We start from the raw sequence: 20861 nt of genomic DNA on the forward strand, positions 1-20861 counted from the left end.
AATATTCCCATATGTTATGGTGCTGGTGACGACATCGCCCAGTAGCAAGCCGGAACACGGAATCGCTTGCATTTTGCACATTAGCACATGTGCATGTTGTATGTTAGCACATGGGCAAGGTTGCTGTTGTTTATTATGATATGGGATCAGTCAGCAACGTACGCTGACCTTGCAGCAATCACTACCGATGATTGCTGACGCTGTTGATGTGAACTTACAAGATCGATTGATTGTGGGAAATCGCTTAAACAATATTATTGATAAAATTAACCCGGAAGGGACAGGAAATGAGGTACCACCCAATATGCAAAGAATGCAAACTGATGAGTGATACAAATATCCGGGAATGCTTCAAAATAACCGGAGAGATAAGGCGACGATAAAAAAAGAAGTCAGCAGTGAGCTCAAAGAAGTTTGCATCTGACATTAATTTCCGGGCTTGATATAAGAAATCAAATATATGATAGTTACGCCTTAACAGCTCTTACCTATAGCATGGGGATCATCTAAAGAACGAAAACTGATATTTATTATTTGCAAAGAAAAATTCGCACTTTTTACGAAATACAAACGCTGTGTAGAACGCATGGCGCTTTCAAGAAAAGAAGGCGGACGAGATCTGATTGATATAGGCAATATTCACGACAAGATCATAATGAAAATGAGGACCCACTTTTAAGGAAACACAAAAATGTCACAAACCCGAAAAGTGATCGCGAATTAAACTCCTTTTTTTGAAATTCTCAATATTAACGGTGATACGAGGGTTTAAAGTTTCTCAAAAGATTTCTCCACTTTGCGGCCATTTTCTCAGCACCTACAACCTTCACCTACCATTTCAAAGATTTAACACAGAAATGTCGGGGATCCAAACAGCAATTGCAAATGCAGATGAGAAACTTACCCCTCTTATGCTAAACAAGCTGGGAAACCGAATGTTTGGCGTTTCAGTAAAGAAAGGTTTTATAAGTGGCTCGTAACGTGTGTATATATGTTGAATATACCGTATATACTTTTACGGAGTACCAATTTGACGCAGAAGCTACTACTTTGACCTACTATAACTTTGATATTAATAGTAGAATTTCAACCAAACTTTCTAGTATGACGCATCATACAAATCTTTTATACTCGAAGTGTTCAACTTCCAGTATTCCGACTTGTTCAATTTATTTTTAAATATTAATTTTTCTTTTTTGGCCGGGAAATAAATGGTAGCTTTACAAGAAGAATTCCAAACAAATATTTGATTTGAAGTCAAAATACACTATAAAATGATTCTGACGACTAAATTGGGAAAATCGGTCTATATGCGTTGTAAGATTATATTTAGATTGCGTGCTCTGCACTGGATTAAAATTTGAGCACTAAATTTGCAATCTTGCTTTCAGATAGACAATCGTTATGACCAAAATGTGCTACCATTTTATGAAATGTAGTTTTATGAGATCAACCATTTAGATAATGGATTTTAATTATTTTAATAATATTTTCGAGCGAAATTTAAGGCATGAAACTCTCGGTTGGTAGTCTCTAAAAGGTTGCTAAAAGTCACTTTTACAATCTCTGAACTTTCTTATGCACTTTTTAAATGAAAAATCTAGGAACTAGATAATTATAGTACGTGAAAAACATCATTATACTATGCCTATGGCCTTCAAAAATTGATTGATTACTAATTATTTACCTGATATTATTAATTTTTGGTGTAGATATTTGAAAGCAATTTCCGCTGTGAATATTTTGAAAAATCCATTTTGAGTCAACTTCGGCTGTACTTTTTTGGTTTTTATCAAACCATTCTATGATTCCTGGTAAATTCACTTTTGCCGGAAAGCTTAAGGAGATCATCAAATTCTCGGTGAAATTGTGATTCGAAGGAATCAGCTTATAGAATAAATCAAATGGCAGGAAATGGCATTTTGTGAACACCCTTGGTATGTTATACTTGTCAATGAATGAAACTATAATTTCCAATTTCGTACTGTGTGTTTCACAATTTCCGATATAACTGAGCTCCACCTCAATTTTTTTAGTGAATCCAGATAAAATATCTTTATAGGTCGCAACTTTTTGGTTACAATTAATTCCTTCCACAGCGCTGAATGTAAACTGTAGCTGATCTATGTTTGCATTTACTTTGTAGTTAATCCTCAACAAACAGGTGGGGTTCTGGACGTAATTTGAAGAGGCATTAAGTGTTAATTTTTCTTCTTCAGTTATATTAATATCAACGTATTTTTCCGTCTGTGTATTGATAACTTTCGTTTCACTTAAATAAATACTCTTCTTTATTTCATTCTCAAGTGCCCCCAGTTCTTCCTGAATGTTTTCCAAGTATACGCTTTCATATTTTATGGTTTGTACTCCAAACGCGAAAGGTTCTGATCCAAGGAAATCGATAGTAAGTAGTCCCTTGGAATCAAGCATGACGAGTCCTCCTGCTAGGCCGTAAACATTAGAACGAATAATAGCAATTGGTTTGTTTTCTAATTGTGCAGTCCAAATTAATGTCGTGTTTTCATAAATGAATAACATGGCTCCATCGGAAATAACTACATTAATAAGACGAGCATGTGAATCTGAAATTGTTAAATATTTAAAATGTAGCAATATGGACGCCAATGTATAAATATGCTTACCCCAATACCATCCAAGCACGAATGAATGAAAGCATACAGGTGTGAAGTTCAATTTTCGGATAAACAACAGCTTTCCTTCATCAGAGACATTGACTAAGTTGTGTTCACCTAATATCATAATGTCAGTCCTAGAACTTGAAAACAATACAAAATAAAATTTAATTCGGAATTGACTCAAACTTTTATTTACTAAACACACATGCACATATTTCATAAATTTCAATAAATATTTATCCTACTTTTTCTATAACTCTTCCTTTACTCTTCCCGATAGAGTGACCGCGTGAGTTACATCCTTTTTATTCCTTTAGGATAAACACAATAACACGTTTTATGTTTTGTATTACTTTTAAACTTTATTAGGCTTCACGATTATGATTCTTAAAACTAATTCACAATATATTGGATTTTATTTTATGTTCTTCCGAACATTTCTACGAACGACAAGTAACTGACTTTGAATTAGAAAAATAACAAATATGCAATTATACAATTCCCACAATAATTGAACAATAAAATTCTATGAGGGTTAAATATCGTTTGGACATTTTATGCATTCATGGGAACATTGCATGTTTCCATATCTGCAGAAAATCTCGAGTTTCGTTGCAAGTCTGGGAATGAAGTTTTATTTTCATTCGTCAGTAACCATTCGTTAGAATTTGGATTCTCCTGGATCCGATTAAAAATTTTCAATTTAAATCTTTTTTGTTTACAATAAATGAAGGTGAGTATTATGATCATTATCAGAATTGGATTGGATTTTAACGTTAATTTTTTTGCTAATTGAATCAAAATACTACTATCATCTATATGATAAACATCTGTATATGTTTGTAAAACAAAACCTTATTAAAATCGGTTCAATATCTGTCCATCAGGGTACAGACATCGACTACATGACGCGTTCATAATCCGATTTCCGGAGCTAAGTCATGTTCCGGAACAGAACGTCGTCAACCAGTACCGGGTGATCGTGAATAACAACCGAGTTGCCTTACCAACTAGTCAACAAATCTTGCAAGAGGTTTCACTTGAGCTCGGGCTGGAGTCATCAAATTACCGGACTAGTCAAAGGAGTAACACAAGTACTCCACCTGTAAAGCACTCCATGAATCCAGTAGTCAGGAGAAGCTTAGTAACTGGGGATGTCGACCAAATTTATAATGAGGCTTTGACGGCATTCCAGGTCGCATTCACAGAGTATGCTGAGATTCTCCCAGACGCTAGGCCAAAGATCCCAAAACTGAAGTTTACTTCGGCAACTACTAATATCATTGCTGCCGTTGACAGAATTTTGGCTGATCGTTTGGCTAGTGAGATTACTGCTACAGAGGTTCACAGCCTGATCTACGTTGCAGCTGCCACGGTTATTCGGCTCCATAAGCAACATCTTAGAGCGAATAACAGAGGTATGCGCAGAAGGACTTTACCGTTGTGGGTGTTTCGACTCAACAAAAGAATCGAAAAGTTGAGAAAGGAGATTTTTCGTGTGACGCAAGCACTCCTTGGAAATCCATCACCAAGAGTGCACAGATGCGTTGCGAACATCATTGGAAACTACCATCTGTCCAATGATATGCCAATCGAAGAAATCCTCGAGGTGCTGAAGCAGAAACTAGCGGTATGCTCCAATCGCATCCGTAGGTATCAGAAAAGCTTTCAGCGAAGAACAGACAACACCTTGTTCTTCCAGAACCAACGGGGATTCTACAAAAATCTCACCAACTCAAGTCGGGAAAGCAACCTCGATCTGGATCAGGCAGAAGACTTCTGGAGAAGTATTTGGAGCGAATCCATCCGTTGCAATTTAGAAACAGCGTGGCTCCCACACCTTATGCGTTCACGCGAACCCCTCCCCGAAATGACCATGCCTGACGTAACTGAATTTGACGTCGAAGCAGCCCTTGACAAGGCAGGTAACTGGAAGGCGCCAGGAGTTGACAAGATTCACAACTTCTGGCTGAAGCGGTTCAAGAGCATTCACAGGATATTGGCAAATCAATTTAATCAAATGATTGCCGATCCTGATTTAGTTCCACCATTTTTCACCAAGGGGATAACTTTCCTCATCCCCAAGGAACAGGGTGTCTCTTGCCCTTCAAAATGTCGACCAATTACTTGTCTTCCTACCATCTACAAGGTCTTCACTTCAGTTCTGTGCGCGAACATCCCAAAACATCTTGATGTTCATAAATTGATAGCTGAGGAGCAAAAAGGATGCGCAAAAGGCTCCCGAGGCTGCAAAGAACAGCTTGTAATCGATACGGTAGCTGTAAAGCAGGCTGTCCACCAAAAACGAAACATCTTGACAGCCTACATCGATTATAAATCAGCCTTTGACTCCATATCACATTCATGGTTACTACAAGTGTTACGCTTGTATAAAATCAACCCGAATGTCGTTCTTCTACTGAGAACAGTAATGAAGAATTGGAGCACGAAGCTATCGGTATCTTTGCAAACATCAGGAGAGATACTAATCAGGCCTGGCATTTTCCAAGGCGACTCTCTAAGCCCACTGTGGTCTTCTTTGGCTTTGAATCCGCTATCCCATCTTTTGCATGAAAGCAAATACGGGTTCCAAGTCAAGCATAGCATATTGTCAAAATGTACATTAAGTCATTTGATGTACATTGACGACATCAAATTGTATGCCAAAGACGAGAACCAACTTCGCTCCTTACTGAACATCACCATCCAGTTCATCAGGGATATTGGCATGCAGTTGGTTTTGAAAATATGTCGCATATGTAAAACAATTGTTCCAGAAAAACACAAAGGCAAGGATACAGCCATATTAACATCCAAATTGATTATTCACAAATTATTACAAATACCCCGCATATTGCAAGCAACAACACCTGCTGTGGCAATAATCAAATCTAAGTTGCTGGGGGAATTTGAACGGCGTCTGGATCTTGTCCTTAAAACTGAGCTGTACGGGAAAAATAAGATCATGGCAATCAACACCGTCGCCATTCCCGTTCTTCTATACACTTTCGGTGTGATACAGTGGAGTAATACTGATTTAGAATCTGTCAATAGACGGGTAAGGGTAGTTCTTGCAAACAACAACATGCACAATAGAGCTGCCGAAAAATTGAGGATCACTATCCCACGTCATCAGGGAGGAAGGGGGGTACTTGATTTAAAAACGTTGCACTACAATCAAGTGCATTCTCTTCGTGAGTTTTTCTATGAGAAACAATCCTCTAGCCAAATACATCAGGCTACCGTCATGGCAGATAATAAATTTTGTCGTTTGAACTTGAGAAGCAGAGAATGGGATCCCATGTCGAATGTTACTTCAGTCCAACAGAAGATCGACATGTGGAAAGAGAAACCAATTCACGGAGGTCATATAAAAAATTTGTTGTTGTCAGGCATTGACATCGAAGCCTCCAACAAATGGTTGACAAATGGTGTACTTTTCTATGAGAACGAAGCATTTCTAACTTCAATTCAGGATGCTTCGCTCCCAACAAAAAATTATAAACGGTAAATTCTTCACGACTCCTCAATCACCAACTCCAGTTGTAAGTTATGCAACTGTGAAGAGGAGACCATCCAGCACATATCATCTGCGTGCAGGATGTTAAGCGGTACCGAGTACACCAATCGTCATAACTCCGTCTGCAAGATTCTCCATCAAAACCTTGCGTTGAAGCATAACTTAGTGGCAACCTACTATCCTTACTATAAGTATACTCCGCAGAGAATCTTGGAAAATGATCGGGTAAAACTACTGTGGGATCACACTATTGCCACCGACCACAGTGTTAATCATAACAGACCCGATCTAGTTCTGCTTCTGAAGGAAGAACGAGCGTGCTTTATAATCGACGTAGCCGTACCGTTGGACCGGAACACTGTTGAAAAACAGCACGAAAAAATCCGGAACTACGGCCCCTTGGCAGACGATATGAAGCGGACCTGGAGACTACAAAAGATCGAAGTGGTCCCAATAGTAATTTCAGCGACGGGATTAGTCCCGCAGAACTTACATAAAGCGCTGAAAACGCTCGATCTTAGGGCTGAACTATACATGGAAATGCAAAAATCGGTTATCCTTGCAACCTGTGCTATAGTCCGAAGAGTCCTGTTCGGTATCAATCTGACCTAATGAGTTTCAGTCTTGATCTGCACTGTCTTCGATATAAGATCCATGTCTCTGTAGTGTAGAACCTCCGCGTCATTGGCTGAAGTGTTTGCGACAATCGGGATGTAGTAATACATTTTCGCATGGTCGCACACACTTTGCGTTAAAACGCATCATCGCTGTGATGCGGGCCTTTGGATGTTGCCTTCAGCCCATCCTTAGGTTGGTCGCCCTTCGGTCCGGTTGGGCGGGAAGAGGGTCCGTGGCTTTTTTAGCTATATATATATATATCCTGTGTGGAGTTGGCAAATCTCCCATCAGGCGCGTCCCTTCGTACGGATAATGGAATGCTCGGCAAATGTGTCATGGCCATGCACATGCACGCATCCGGAGATGTGGGTGTGTGGGCATATTTATGCGTAGGCCGAGTAGGTGGGAAGTAAACGCCCACCCATGGATAAAAATTGGCTATGTGAAGGATACCCAGAAATAAAGCCAAACATAGAGGAGCAGAAGAAGAATGAAGTTACGGTGCAGGGGGGGAGTGAGCGGGCTCCCGGCGGCGATATCAACGACCGCCGTGTCTCAGTAGTGGGAGCTTTGGCTACTGTGGCATCTAATGTTACAAGCGTACGGGAGGAACTTGAACTGGCTCCAGTGACGGACCCGTTCAGAAGGAGCTCGATTCTTCGCAGGTCCCTCCCACAAGCCCCCGCGATCGCTACTCCCCGTGGGAAGCGTATAGCGGGAGCCTTCGATGAGGAAGAATCGCTGACGCCGATTCACCCGAGCGATGTTTTGGGCAATGATCAGTCTGGAGCTGCCTTTACTGCCCTCGGTAAAAAGATCATAGAGCTGTGTGAGTTTGTAAAGGAGCGCAGGATCATTCACCAAAATATAAGGGCCACGATTAGAGGCATCTGTTTGACGTACGGCACGTCCCAGGATGCACGAGTAGTGAAGTCGCCGATTGGAAAAGTGAATCAGGAAACTCAAGTAACGTCGGTTCAAAGCACAAAAGGGGAGAAATCGGGGAAGAGGCTGCGCGAGAAGCTGAATGACTCAACAGGCCAGTAAACCCCGAAAAGGAAAAAGGACTCAACTCCAAAAAAAAGTGGAGTTCATGAAAGGTACATCTGACGCTGCCAGTGAAAATACTGCAGTGGCTACCTCGAGAAAAGGGATCGAACCTTCAAAGGCGGATGCGGAAGCTTGGAGGAAGGTAGAACCGCGGAAAAGAAATGATCGGGGGAAGATAAGATCCGAGGTGATTTTCATTTCCAAACGATGCGAAGGGTCATACGCCGACATTCTCAGGAGAGTGAAGGCAGACCCCGAACTCACCAATTTGGTATACAAGGTCAGCCGCATTAGACGGTCCCAGGTTGGAGCATAAGAAATTCAAGGATGTAACCACGGACAAATTCTTGAGCTAAAGACTTTAGGGCAGGAAGCCGACATAAAAGCTAGTAGGCCGGAGATCATTATAATCTGGAAAGATATAGATGAAATCACGACGAAGGAGGAGGTTCGCGAAGTGTTAGATAAGCAGTTCGATCTTCCCGACTACAAGAGTCAGCGGTGAAAACGCTAAGGAAAGCCTATGGGGGAACAGAAATCGCCATCATCAACCTATCAGTAGAGAACGCACTCAAACTGTTAGCAGCAGGGAGAGTGAGAATATGCTGGGTTATGTGTCGCCTTAGGGAACAGGTGGCGCTAAAACGGTTCTTGAGATGCCTTGGCTTCGGTCGCATTGCGAAGTCACGCACTGGTCCAAACGACAAGTCAAAGCAATGCAGGTGATGCGGAATGGAAGGCCATATCAGCAAGGCAAATTGGCAAATTGTCTACTGTGTAAAGGAAAAAAGGGCGTGGATTATCGGCACATTGCGAGCAGCAGCAGGTGCCCGGAATTCAGGAGAGCCCTTAGCACAAATCACAGTTGATACAAATCAACCTCAACCGCGGTGGTAGCGTTTGGGTCAAAGACCAAACGGGCCAAGCAGTGCTATGGACTTCTGGAGGACAAGCCTTCGATGAAATAATGAAGCACCCGGTGGAGGGCTTCATCAGAGTGAAGGTGAAGGGCGTCCATATCTATAGCTGCTATACTCCACCCAGCGCTACACTCGTCGAGTATGAGCAGATGCTTGCCGCTCTTGTTTTGTATGCAAGAGAACGTTGGCCGACCATAATAACAGGCGATTTCAATGCGTGGACTCTTGAATGGGGCAGCCGGGTAACTAATGTGACGGGGACGTGTTCTCCTCGAGGCATTCGCGGAGCTCGACGTGGCGAATGTTGGGTCTTCTTACACTTTCCGGGGAAGGGGCCTGGGGTCTGGAAAGTGAGGCTGTGAGGGTGATTCAATACCTCCACCTAAGCACTTGCACAAATTCCATAAACTGGCAGTGGCTAAGGAAGAATGCAATTCCTCCATCAAACAAATAATGGATGTCACTGCAGAGTTCATTGTCAACATAAACAACATCGGTCTCAACAACGATCATTGGGACTTGTTGATCGTCTATTCAAAAAGCCAGAAGTTAGACTAACAATCTCGACTTCTTCTTTTTCTTCAGCCTTTGTCCCGTTCAGAAGCGGGGTCGGCTCTATCGAATGCCTGATCTGGGTGCAATCTCGAGGCTTTCAAATCCCCATCCAGCGTATCAAGCCACCGTTTTGGTCATTTACCATGGACTCTGATGTTCAGACCAATCTTTGCTAGTGAATTCTCGTTTGCACGAATTGCGTGACCATACCATCGAAGACGCCTCTCTCGCAACTTTTCCACGATCGGTGCAACCCCCTAACGATCGCGGGTATCCTCATTTCGGATGTGATCTAAACGTGTGACGCCACTAGTCCAACGTAGCATCTTCGTCTCCATTACCGCGAGACGCCGTTCATTGTCTTTTATGGTCGGCCAACACTCAGAACCATAGAGAGCGACTGGACGGACGACATTGCGGTAAATTTTAGATTTGAGACGTTCGTCGATACGTCGATCACAAAGGACACCAGTTGTGGAACGCCACTTCATCCAGGTTGCATTAATGCGTTAAGCAATTTCATAACGCAGCTCTCCATTGGCTGATAGCGTTGACCTGAGGTATTTAAATCGCTCAGTTCTGGGAAACATTTTTGGGAGCAAGCGCAAACTTAAGAGCTTCTACGGAGTTTCTGACGAGTCGGTCCAAGGCATTAGAAACACTGCACATTCCTCGGAAACCAACTAAAATTGAAACGTTATCAGTGACAACATGAACAACGTGCAACATTGCCTCAGATACTACTAGTGACGGCTCAAGTCAGGATGCAAAACCTTTCGGGCAATTTGGTAACGCTCCTAGCTCCGATAGATTCCTGATCGCAATGAAGCTTCATTACAGAGTCAGTTGTTCAGTTATTAGGACTACGACGGCGATATGCAAAGGTCCAAATATGCGGAGTAGGAGCAAATCCTAGTTTACAAACTAAAGGCAGTGTGGAGTTGACAATAAAAGCGAAAATCGACGACTCCACAATCAATATACAAGCTCTAGTATTACTGAATGTTACTAACTTATGTCTAGCAGTCGGGGCACTGACGCTAGCCGTCAGAAATTTAGGTGACCCCACGTGCGGAACCCCAGGTCGGTTCGACAATAGAGGATCTCCCTGTGCAATGAACACTAGATTCGGATGGGTTTTGCTTGGCCAAACTTCTACGCAAACCACTCAACCGAGCGCACATTCATTGATAGCCACGGAAGACACTACTGACCTGGAATTTTGAGAAATCAATGAAGTACCGACTGAGCCGCCATTGAATGGTATCAGCAAACCACCAGACGAGACAACACGCCAAATAATGGTACACCCGCAGGATCAAAATTTCGAGCGAATTTTGTAGAGAACAACCATCCATATGAACCCCTTAAACATTTCAAATTAACTATAGTAATATATGATACCGCTAGCGCTCCTTACTTGGCGATCCGGACTCTCCATCAACTGGCAGACGACGAAAAACTGCACCATCCTGAAGCTTATCAAGTGCTGAAAGGGAATTTGTACGTGGGTGATGTCCTGACCGGTAGAGATACTCACAAGGAAACACAGGCACTCCAGGAGGATCTCATAAAAGTGTCACTAAAAGGAGGTTTTATGTTGCGAAAATGAGTAGTAAATCACAATGATTTTCTGAAATCTACTCCTGCTTGTGACCGGGAAACAAATGTACTACTTAACATCGATAAGAAGGAGCACGTTAAGATATTAGGGTTACGGTGGCATCTAGCAAGGAATTCTTTCCTATTCAAAGTCAAGCTGAAAGAAATTGCCAATAATGCGCAAACGAAACGCCAGCTTGTTTCTGAGATTGTAAAGTTTTTCGACCCATTGGGATGGTTGCAACCATGCATCGTCGTTGACAAAATATGGATCCAGCAATTGTGGCTACAACAAACGAATTGGGATGAACCAGTAGAAAAGGAACTCGATGCAAATGGTGAACACTCTTACTCACAATTACCAGATTTCAATTCCAAAGTCGTTACACAGTGACAGTTCAGTCCGCATACAAATTCATGGATTTTGTGACACATCACAGCGTATGCAGCAGTCATTTACGTGATGGCTCCACCACACTTAAGCTTGTGACATCAAAATCCAAGGTTATCCCGTTGAAAGTACAATAAATCCCGCCCTTGGAACTGTGCAGCACGGTGCTGTTGTGTGACTTAATGGCAACATTAGAAGCCCACGGTTGAACTAATATAAGCGCCTATTACTGGGCGGACTCAATGATCTTCCTACAATGGCTTCAAAGGCCAGCGGTAAATTTGAATTTGTTTGTCGCTTATAGAGTGAGTCACATCCACTCTACATTTGACAACAAACAATGGCGACATACATCCCGTGGAATATTGCCGAAACTGTTAGTTATCCATAGATTATAATGTAATGAGTCAAACTGGCTAAGTGAACATCAGTAGGAGTGGCCATACTCAAAATTTGTGTTACAAACAAAACCTAAAAAGGGCTAGGGAGAATTAGATTCTTCTTGAATGGAATTTTAATGTCACTCGAATTTCAATTATTCTCGTTAATTATGACGTCAGCATCTTATTTGTATGGCTTAGGATGCTGTTAATTAACACGAAATTGCTAAGTTTGAACTTCTATAACTTTGACACTAATAGTTGGATTTTCATGGAATTTGGCATGTGTATGCACGAGACTGTCCTCTATGCCGGTGCAAAATTTAGTACACCTAGGAGGAACTTAAGAGGAGTTTTTTAGTCAATTTCTAAAAGTTGATAATATACTATTAGTAAATTTAATTGAGCAGATACCGGAATGGGACATCTCTCGAAGATTAGATTTCACATAAGTGTTTTACATAAAACCTGAAAAAGGGCTGCAGATAAATAGATTCTTCATAAATGCGACTTTAATATTTCACGCGTCAATTATTCCCGGTAATTATGACGTCAGCATGTGATTTGCATGGCTTTGGAACCAATAAATTCGCGCGAAATTGCTAAGTTTGAACTGCTATAACTTTGGCGTTAATTGCCTGATTTCCACGAAATTTAGCAAGTATTTATGAAATATTATCCTCTATGCTGGTACAAAATTCGGAAGTCCTAGGAGGAACTTAAGTGGGATTTCACAGTAAATTTCTAAAAGTTAGTAATATACTATTAGTAAGTTTATTTGAGCAGATATCGGAATGGGAAATATTTTGAGGCCTAGATTTCATCCAAGCGTACCACCCTGATTTTTTTCGGATTTTTAAGTTTGGTAGTTTCCGAAAATGAGGTCTGTCTCACTTCAAGCGCGTACATTTTGACTCCTCACTGACGCACTTTGCAATTTATGCCAAAACTGTCAGTTTCGGAAAGTACAAATCGAGACCTTTCATTTGATACCCTACACAACTATATCCGGTGAAACAAATTTTTGAATCCCCCTTTTGCATGTATGGGGAGGCCCGCTTTAAACTCCACCTAAATTTATGCCACTCGCTGCGTGGGATTTCATAGCTCAAAATTAGTAGGTCATAATCGGCGATATTCATTAGATAAACCCTTTATCATGAGCACCATACATAAAATAGAAGAAATAAGATATGGTTTGAAAACTGAATTTCCATCCGAGTTTCGTACAAAACATTATATTGGGTGGAAATTAATCGATTTCGTATCCAATACATTCGACTGTATTATCGGTCAAAACGCCCTCTCCGGTACGCAAGCAATTTTAGACTTTTCAAAAAATATAATTACAATCAATAATATTTCACTGAGCTTTATCCAAGAAGGGGAAAATTATTCAATGATAGCAAACGAAGTAAGTAACATTTTAAATAAAGAGAGTTCTGAAATTCCCGAAATCTCAGTTAATCCAAATAATGAGACTAATTATACAACCGAAGAGGATTTAATGATAGAAAGAGTTAAGGATATATCAACAAAATTATAGGTATCCGTACTCCCTTAGAGATTTCGTCAAGCGTCAAATAAAGGAAGATTTAGAACAAGGTATCATCGTACCCTCCAAGTCTCCGTATAATTCCCCAGTATGGGTTGTGCCTAAAAAAAGCAACGAACATAGGTTGGTGGTCGATTTTAGAAAAATCAATAATTTAACCACTGCTGATAAATATCCGATTCCTCAGATCGACGATATACTTGGTCAATTAGGTAACGCTAATTATTTTACAAGTATAGACTTGGCAAAGGGCTTTCATCAAATTGAGATAAGGCCCGAGGATAGGCATAAAACCGCATTTTCAACAGACGAAGGACATTTTGAATTCACACGGATGCCTTTTGGTCTAAAAAATGCACCGTCAACCTTTCAGAGGTTGATGAATTCAATACTAGCCAAATACATAAACAAAATATGTATCGTATACATGAATGATATACTTGTCTATAGTACAACTCTGATAGAACATGAAATCGCCCTAAGGAAAGTGTTTCAAATTTAAAGATTGAAATGTCTAAAACTTCATTCCTAAATAAATCAACGGAATTTTTAGGACACGTCATTACAAAAGACGGTATTAAACCGAACCCTAAAAACTTGAGGCCATAGGCAAATTTCCATTACCAGCAACATAAAAACAAATTAAATCATTCTTGGGACTAGCAGGATTCTACAGGAAATTTATTAAGGATTTCGCGAAAATTGCGCGACCAATGACTATATTTTTACAAAAAGACGCCAAGGTCGATTTAAATAACACTGACTACAAGGAAGCATTCCAAAAATTAAAACTGTACATCTCTAACCATCCTATTCTTCAATTTCCAAATTTCAATAAACCGTTCGCAGTCACAACGGACGCTTCAAATTTTGCGATAGGAGCAGTGTTGTCACAGGATAATAAACCAATATGCTTTGCATCCAGAACACTAAATTCTTCAGAAACAAAGTTAGCAACAATCGAGAAGGAGCTACTAGCCATTATATATGCTTTAAGCTATTTCAGACCTTATATTTACGGACGGAAGTTCGAATTGCACACCGACCATAAACCTCTTACATATTTGGAAAATCTTAAAACTGATAATCCGAAACTGCAAAGATGGAAACTAAAGTTAATGGAGTACGATTTTCATATCAAATACATTAAAGGCAAGGCAAATGTAATAGCAGACGCATTATCTCGTATAGAAATAAACGCTTTAGAGGGTGAAAGTGATTTAGCAACGCAGCATACTTCTTTCGAAGATAATTCACATTATATTCCAATATCCGAAAAACCACTTAACTGTTTCTCTACCCAAATTGTTATCAAAGTAGGCGCAACAAAGGTTGCCAAGAAGGAAAAAATTAATTGAAAAAAAAGGACTACATTTTTTTTTAAAGAGTTCACTGAGTCGCAAGCTAAGTACGTGCTGAACAACCATGTACCTTTAATAGGAACTACAGGAATTAAGGTCCAACTAAAAAACATTTATTGATATTACAAAAAGAATATAATATTTGGAAACAAGCAAATAGTAAAGCAACTCTGGTTAATGCTAACTCTTTACTATATGATTGTTCGCTCAGCGAAATCATGGAGATAATTGCAAAAATGTATAAACAAGCAAACCACATTGGCATGAATAAATTGTACTCTGAAATACGAACTAAATACTACTACCTTAAACTAAAAGATTTTATTCAAAACTACATAAATAAATGTGAAATTTGTCATCAAAGTAAATACGACAGGAACCTACCTAAAGAACCTTACAAAGAAACATTGGCCCCTAGTAAAATTAGAAAACTATACCACATGGATATATGGTACAAACATAAGAATCAGATGTATATAACATGCATTGACAAATTTTCCAAATTCCTCGCAATTATACCAATAAAAAACCGTCAAAACCGATACTATCATAAATGCTTGACGACACTCTTCAATAAAATTGGTAAGCCTACAAAAACTATTACAGACAACGAATCAGCTCTCATATCACAAAAAAACACAAGAATGGTTTGAAAACGAACAAATAGATATTCATTTTAGGAGTCCCAACCACAAGACAGGTAATTCAGATGTTGAGATCGCACACAGAACTCTTAAGGAGCATATACGAACCTTTTTACTCAGGCAAAAATTAGAAAATAACGAACTAACCCTTTTAGATCCAGTACAAGAATACGTTAGATATTATAATACAACAACACATTCTGCACACAAATATAAGCCATCAGATGTGTATTTTTGTGAAGTAAATAATGAAATTGTCTACGAGAATTTGAAATAAACCAAAAAGAAAAATTTAGAATACCACAACAAGAGTAGACAGTCAGCAGAATTAGACTCTAACTGGATTAAAAACCCAAAACCCCAAAAATTAGACCCCAGATTCAAAAAAGCTAAAAATAATCAAAAAATCCACCCACCAAATATGAAAAGGCTCAAACATACATTTCGTAAAAAAAACAAAAAAAAATTATTTCTGATATCTGATGGATGAAACAGAAACCTAACAAAATAAAACTGATATGAATTAACTTAGATATTTTGGTTGAATCGAGAATATATAGTGGTATAATATTAATCTAATATATAATAAGTACTATTACTGTTAAGCACATTTAATAAATGAGTAATTGTAACTCCAAAATCAGATGTAATTAGAACAAGAAAAAGAATGTATTATTGTAACTGAAAAAAAAAAGATTCAGTACATAATTAATTAAGATTGTATACGATGATGTATCACCATTAGAAGCGTAAATCATAGAAAGTAAGCAAATCCTATACAAAACTTACACTTACTCAAACTGCGGACAGTTTGGACTTAAAGGGGGGAGGAGTTACGTCACACGTGTTGGATATCCCCCGGGAAACCCTTTCACCTGAACCTGATACAAGATCACAATACGTTATTACGAAACACACCGCAATAAACAGTCACAAATATAATTAGGGTTTTACGCGAATTTGTCGGGAGAGTAACCCGGAATTAAAGGAATGTATCCTGGGTTTTTTTTAGCGATATATATAAGTGGTTTTTCCAGGATAGTAACTAAGGACATTATGTAAATAGAAATAAGAAAGAGAAAGGTTCTATTCCTATAAATGCATAAATACGCTGACTCACAGTCTGTTAAAGGAGTCTGAGTTCGAGCGATTATACTTATTGATCTATGAAAGTGTAAAATCGAGTTTTTTCTTCGTTATTCGCTCAAGAGGATTGGAAACCGCAATCACGACACCCTCTACACGTAACTCATGAACCAGGGATATACGTTCAGTATTTGGGTCGCGTTCGACTAAGAAAAGGATAATTCCGGTCGAACGTCAATATCTCGAGTGAAGAGATCGTGTCTAATTTGGAGCACACTCGACAAATATATAAGAATATGTCCAATGTCTGTAAGAAAGACCTACGACTACACTCAGACATAAGGTGTACGGAACTCATCACTCAGCTAGAACAAAAAGTTAACATGACTATCGATACTATTGAGTCATGGATTAAATCGAGGAGTCTTTTATTTCGTTTAAAGCTTAGGTGAGGCTGCCTAGTTTTAATGCTTATTACCGGCATTAGATGACCTTTATCAACAATTTATCCCTTGCCCGTAAACGAACCTCAGCCGATTTATCAGCAATTCATCCTATTGGTTGCATGTAATTTATGATTTCGCGATGAATACTCGACAATGTAATCAATTTTTCAATGTTTCGCGAAAAGACCATTTTCTGTTGCTGTTCTGGTATTGCTGTGTCAAGAAGCAGAAGTTTAAGCTGTGTTACATTTTCTTACAGTAGTTTCTTCTGTTATATTTCTGTTACCATATTTTACTTTGTTATGCAAGGGAAGAAATGGTTTCGTTGCTTCCAATCACCCTACGGCACTGATGCGCACATACAGTGGCGGACATAAAAATGTTATAATAACACTTGAAAAAAATCATACTTTCTGATATTATTCCGTAATTCCGAAAACGAAAGCGCTTTTTGAATGGAAATAAGTGAAAGTATATCATTAATGTTGAAACAAAGTAAAAACGTTTTTAATTGAGTGAACATTTTTGGAGGGTATTTTTCACGCCCAAAATTTTTTTCTTCCCTTTTTTTCTTAAGAATCCATCCAATTTAAAGTCGAAACTTAAAGCAGGTCAAGAAGTTTCCTACAATACACTAACTAATAACAAAACAAAACAGCACATGTTTCGAATAGATTGTTTTAGGACTGTTTGGTGACATCACTTTCTTCGAGATATTTTTTGATATTATTCGACTATTTATCATTCGGTTTACTTGTTTCTTTTTGCTTGTTGCACTTGTTTTTTTTTAAAAAAAAAACTGCATTTAAACTTAATATGGTTTTACATTCGGAATGATAACAAAAATCTTCTTGAACGCATTTATCTTGGAACCATAAAAAAACTTCCCCTCAGTTTTTTCAGGTACTACTTGCTGGACTTTAACAATTTGTTTATCAAAATAATCGCCATTATGGCCCAAACTAATATTTCCGAGATTGGTTGCCATTGAACCCTTTTTTCTATGTTTTAAGGAAAAAATGAGCGAGATTTTAAAATTTATTTTTTTAAAATCTGCCAAAATTCTATTTTTGAATCGATTCCGTTCTAGTTTGGGCTATAACTACATGCGTCGTTACACTACTTTTCGGGTTCTTGGCTTGGTCAAAAACGAAGAAGGAGTGCGAATAAATCTCACAAAATAAGTTAAAAATCGCTCATACCAACGTACACACATGTCTATCATATTGGCTACTACTCCTACTTAGTAGCAAATACATATACATACACATATCTACCTTGAGTAATAAACATTGATATACAAATAACTAAAAAAAGCCAAAAACTAAAACGTCCCCATGTACTCACTCCGCCGTTTATATAAGTTCACTTTTTTTGATAATGATAATCAAGATAATAATCACGGGCGAGCGCAATGCTTGACCACATTGCCTCCTACAGGGTAATGTAATCCTGTAGTGTACCGTTACAGTCTTGAATGAAGTGCTCTAATACACTTCAAGGCCCTGATCCAATTGGATTGTGGCACCAACGATTATTATTCTTATGACAGGTTAAAGTAGTAAGGAAACAAAAATGAAGAATGAAGAATGGAAATTCAAATTAAATGGAACAAAATCGACTTACATTAACTTCACTAACAGAAAACAAAATCCAATTAAAGTCATCATAAACGAAGAAGACGCGTCGGCAAAGGCGCATGAGGTTATATATTTTGGTATTGCACTGGATGTTAAATGAAAGATGCAAGCAGATGTACTGGCTGTTGGGCAAAAATTCCCAACGCACCTTTGACAACAAGTTTTTAATAGACGGAGAGCTGGCTATATGAAAATTTACATGGCTCGCGGCAGGAAAAATTTTAACCGGAAATGGCTGGAATGTTGCCGGTGAAGCAACAGCCGCGCAGTCAAAAGGACTGTTAAAAGAATATGGTGTGGACGGGCTGTCAAATTTTGGTCAGAAATAAAATGATTCCTGCACGACTGAATTTTTGAATACATATAGAGGACAAATATTGTCAGAAGGCCAGGTGGATGATAAAAGGCTGTCAGAAGGCATAAAATTTGCTTAAAAGGTATCAAGGTATCAGGGTCATTCGTAATGAGAATCTGCATTGGGATAAGGGTGGTAAAGTCATCAAAGAGCATGTAATTAACCGTTAACTGGAGTCGACATTTCTAGCTACGTAATTGGTGGATTCGCAGGCCCCACCTTTTTACCAAATTTAATATCGATAGGAGTAACCGCTTTTGAGATATAAAGTATGACAGATAGATGGACAAATGGAAGGACAGACAGACAGACAATAAACCGATTTTAACAAGGGTTTTGTTTTACAAAAAACTTTGCAACTTGCAGTTGCAATTTCAAGATTTTAGACAGCGCAGCGAAAGCGGCAACATTTAGATATACAAATTGATCGACGATTTCCATGCTCTGCCAATCAATGCAGATAGGTGGAGTGCGATGACCCGTCAGACAGACAAAATTGGTTTTGTTGATGTTTTGTTTTTTGCCCAATCCTACTTGCTTCTCATCCAAATCCAGAACTATTTGGCCAACGTTCATGAGCCGGTGAGAGAGCAAACTGATGTCATGTTTGAGGAAACATGTCATCGTCCATTAAATTCCTCCACTCAAAACGGGTGCCATTTTTTGAAATTTTAACGATCATCCCCTAATTCCACTCTCCCGGAAAGGTCTGGGATTCCCAAGATTTCCATACGAATGGAAGGAGCAGATCCGCAGTAACTGCAGGTGCAGCGATAAATAACTCTGCGGGGAGATCGTCAAGCCCAGCGGCGTTATTCTTCTGCTTGGAGGAACAGTCCGTATGTTAAGGTGACTAGCCATTTCATCCACAAGAGGAGAAGCCTCACCAGATATAATACGGTTAAGGACCGTGGTGAAATCTTCCTTCCACCTCTCGTGAATGAGAAGTCAACCGTTAACGTCCTTCACAGGACCATAGAAATATCTGCGACCACATGCAAACTCTTTTAGGATGCGGTATGCAGTTCTGAAATCATACCGACCTGCGGCATCTTCCGCTTCCCTGACCAGCGTTATAGCAAATTTCCATTTGCCACGGCGTACACTACTCTAAACGTGATTTTGCTCGGCATAGGATCAAAGTGAAATTATGCGGTGTTTCCAACGATTAATTAATTAAAATAATAAAACTTGTTGTTTCTTTTTCGTTGGTGTGGGTATTTATTCTTGCAAATACCGATATTTCGGGAACCACTTGTTCCCTTCATCAGTGCAAACAAGTTCCCCTTGCACTGATGAAGGGAACAAGTGGTTCCCGAAATATCGGTATTTGCAAGAATAAATACCCACACCAACGAAAAAGAAACAACAAGTTTTATTATTTTAATCGGCATAGGAGTTTGAGCCCGTCACGCGCGCCATCACACGCCTGATTTCCATTCGATCTGCTGCAACGACTCCAAAGTCAGTCAGATACCTTTCGGGACGTGGCCGACGACCGGCGCAGCACCCGAGAAAAAAAGGGGGTGTGGCTGTGTTATGGGCACGGCCGTTTGTGGTACGTGAATAACGTCTCGTAAAGGGTAAAATCGGTTTACCATCTGTCTGTCTGTCTATCTGTTTGTCCGTCACACGCATTTTTCTCGGAGACGGTTACAGCGATTGACACCAAATTCGGTAGAAAGCTGTGAACTGTGAACGCTCCCGCTCATATGCTCATACAGTGAGTTATATCCTTTTACGGCGAATTTAAGGGGAGGGGGGGTCCCCATACGTGCAAAAGGGGGGTGTACATTTTTTTTTCATCAAATATAGTCATGTGGGGTATCAAATTAAAGGTCTCGATTAGTACTTTCCGAAGCCGGTCTTAGTTTTGACATTTGTTGGAAAGGTGGCGCAGTGCAGGCGGTTGGAAGTGAACATTCCTTTAAGGGAGCCATTCTCAGAAACTACTTAACCGGAAAATCTGAAAAAAATCAGAAGGCTGCCACTGTGTGTGGTGGTGGTGTATGGTGCCTGGGCTCCGAAATACCTTCCATACTGATATCTTTACAAATAAAGTTAATAATAGTACATTACGATAATTTTTAGTAATTGGCTGT

General features: G+C 39.5%; 1 protein-coding gene across 1 annotated transcript in view; it reads right to left on the reverse strand.

The window, feature by feature from the left end:
- Positions 1–277: 277 nt before the first annotated feature.
- The window catches only part of LOC119647050 (protein PTHB1-like), a 104576-nt gene continuing 83992 nt past the window's right edge, over positions 278–20861 (reverse strand). Inside the window, exons 4-5 of the mRNA XM_038047808.1 lie at positions 2643–2776; positions 278–2582 (exon numbers count right to left, since the gene is read on the reverse strand). Of these exons, the coding sequence (XP_037903736.1) occupies positions 1684–2582; positions 2643–2776 (1033 nt within the window). The 3' untranslated portion in view covers positions 278–1683. The remainder of the gene's footprint in view (positions 2583–2642; positions 2777–20861) is intronic.

The sequence above is a fragment of the Hermetia illucens genome, chromosome 1, assembly GCF_905115235.1.
Source record: "Hermetia illucens chromosome 1, iHerIll2.2.curated.20191125, whole genome shotgun sequence".
NCBI lineage: Eukaryota > Metazoa > Arthropoda > Insecta > Diptera > Stratiomyidae > Hermetia > Hermetia illucens.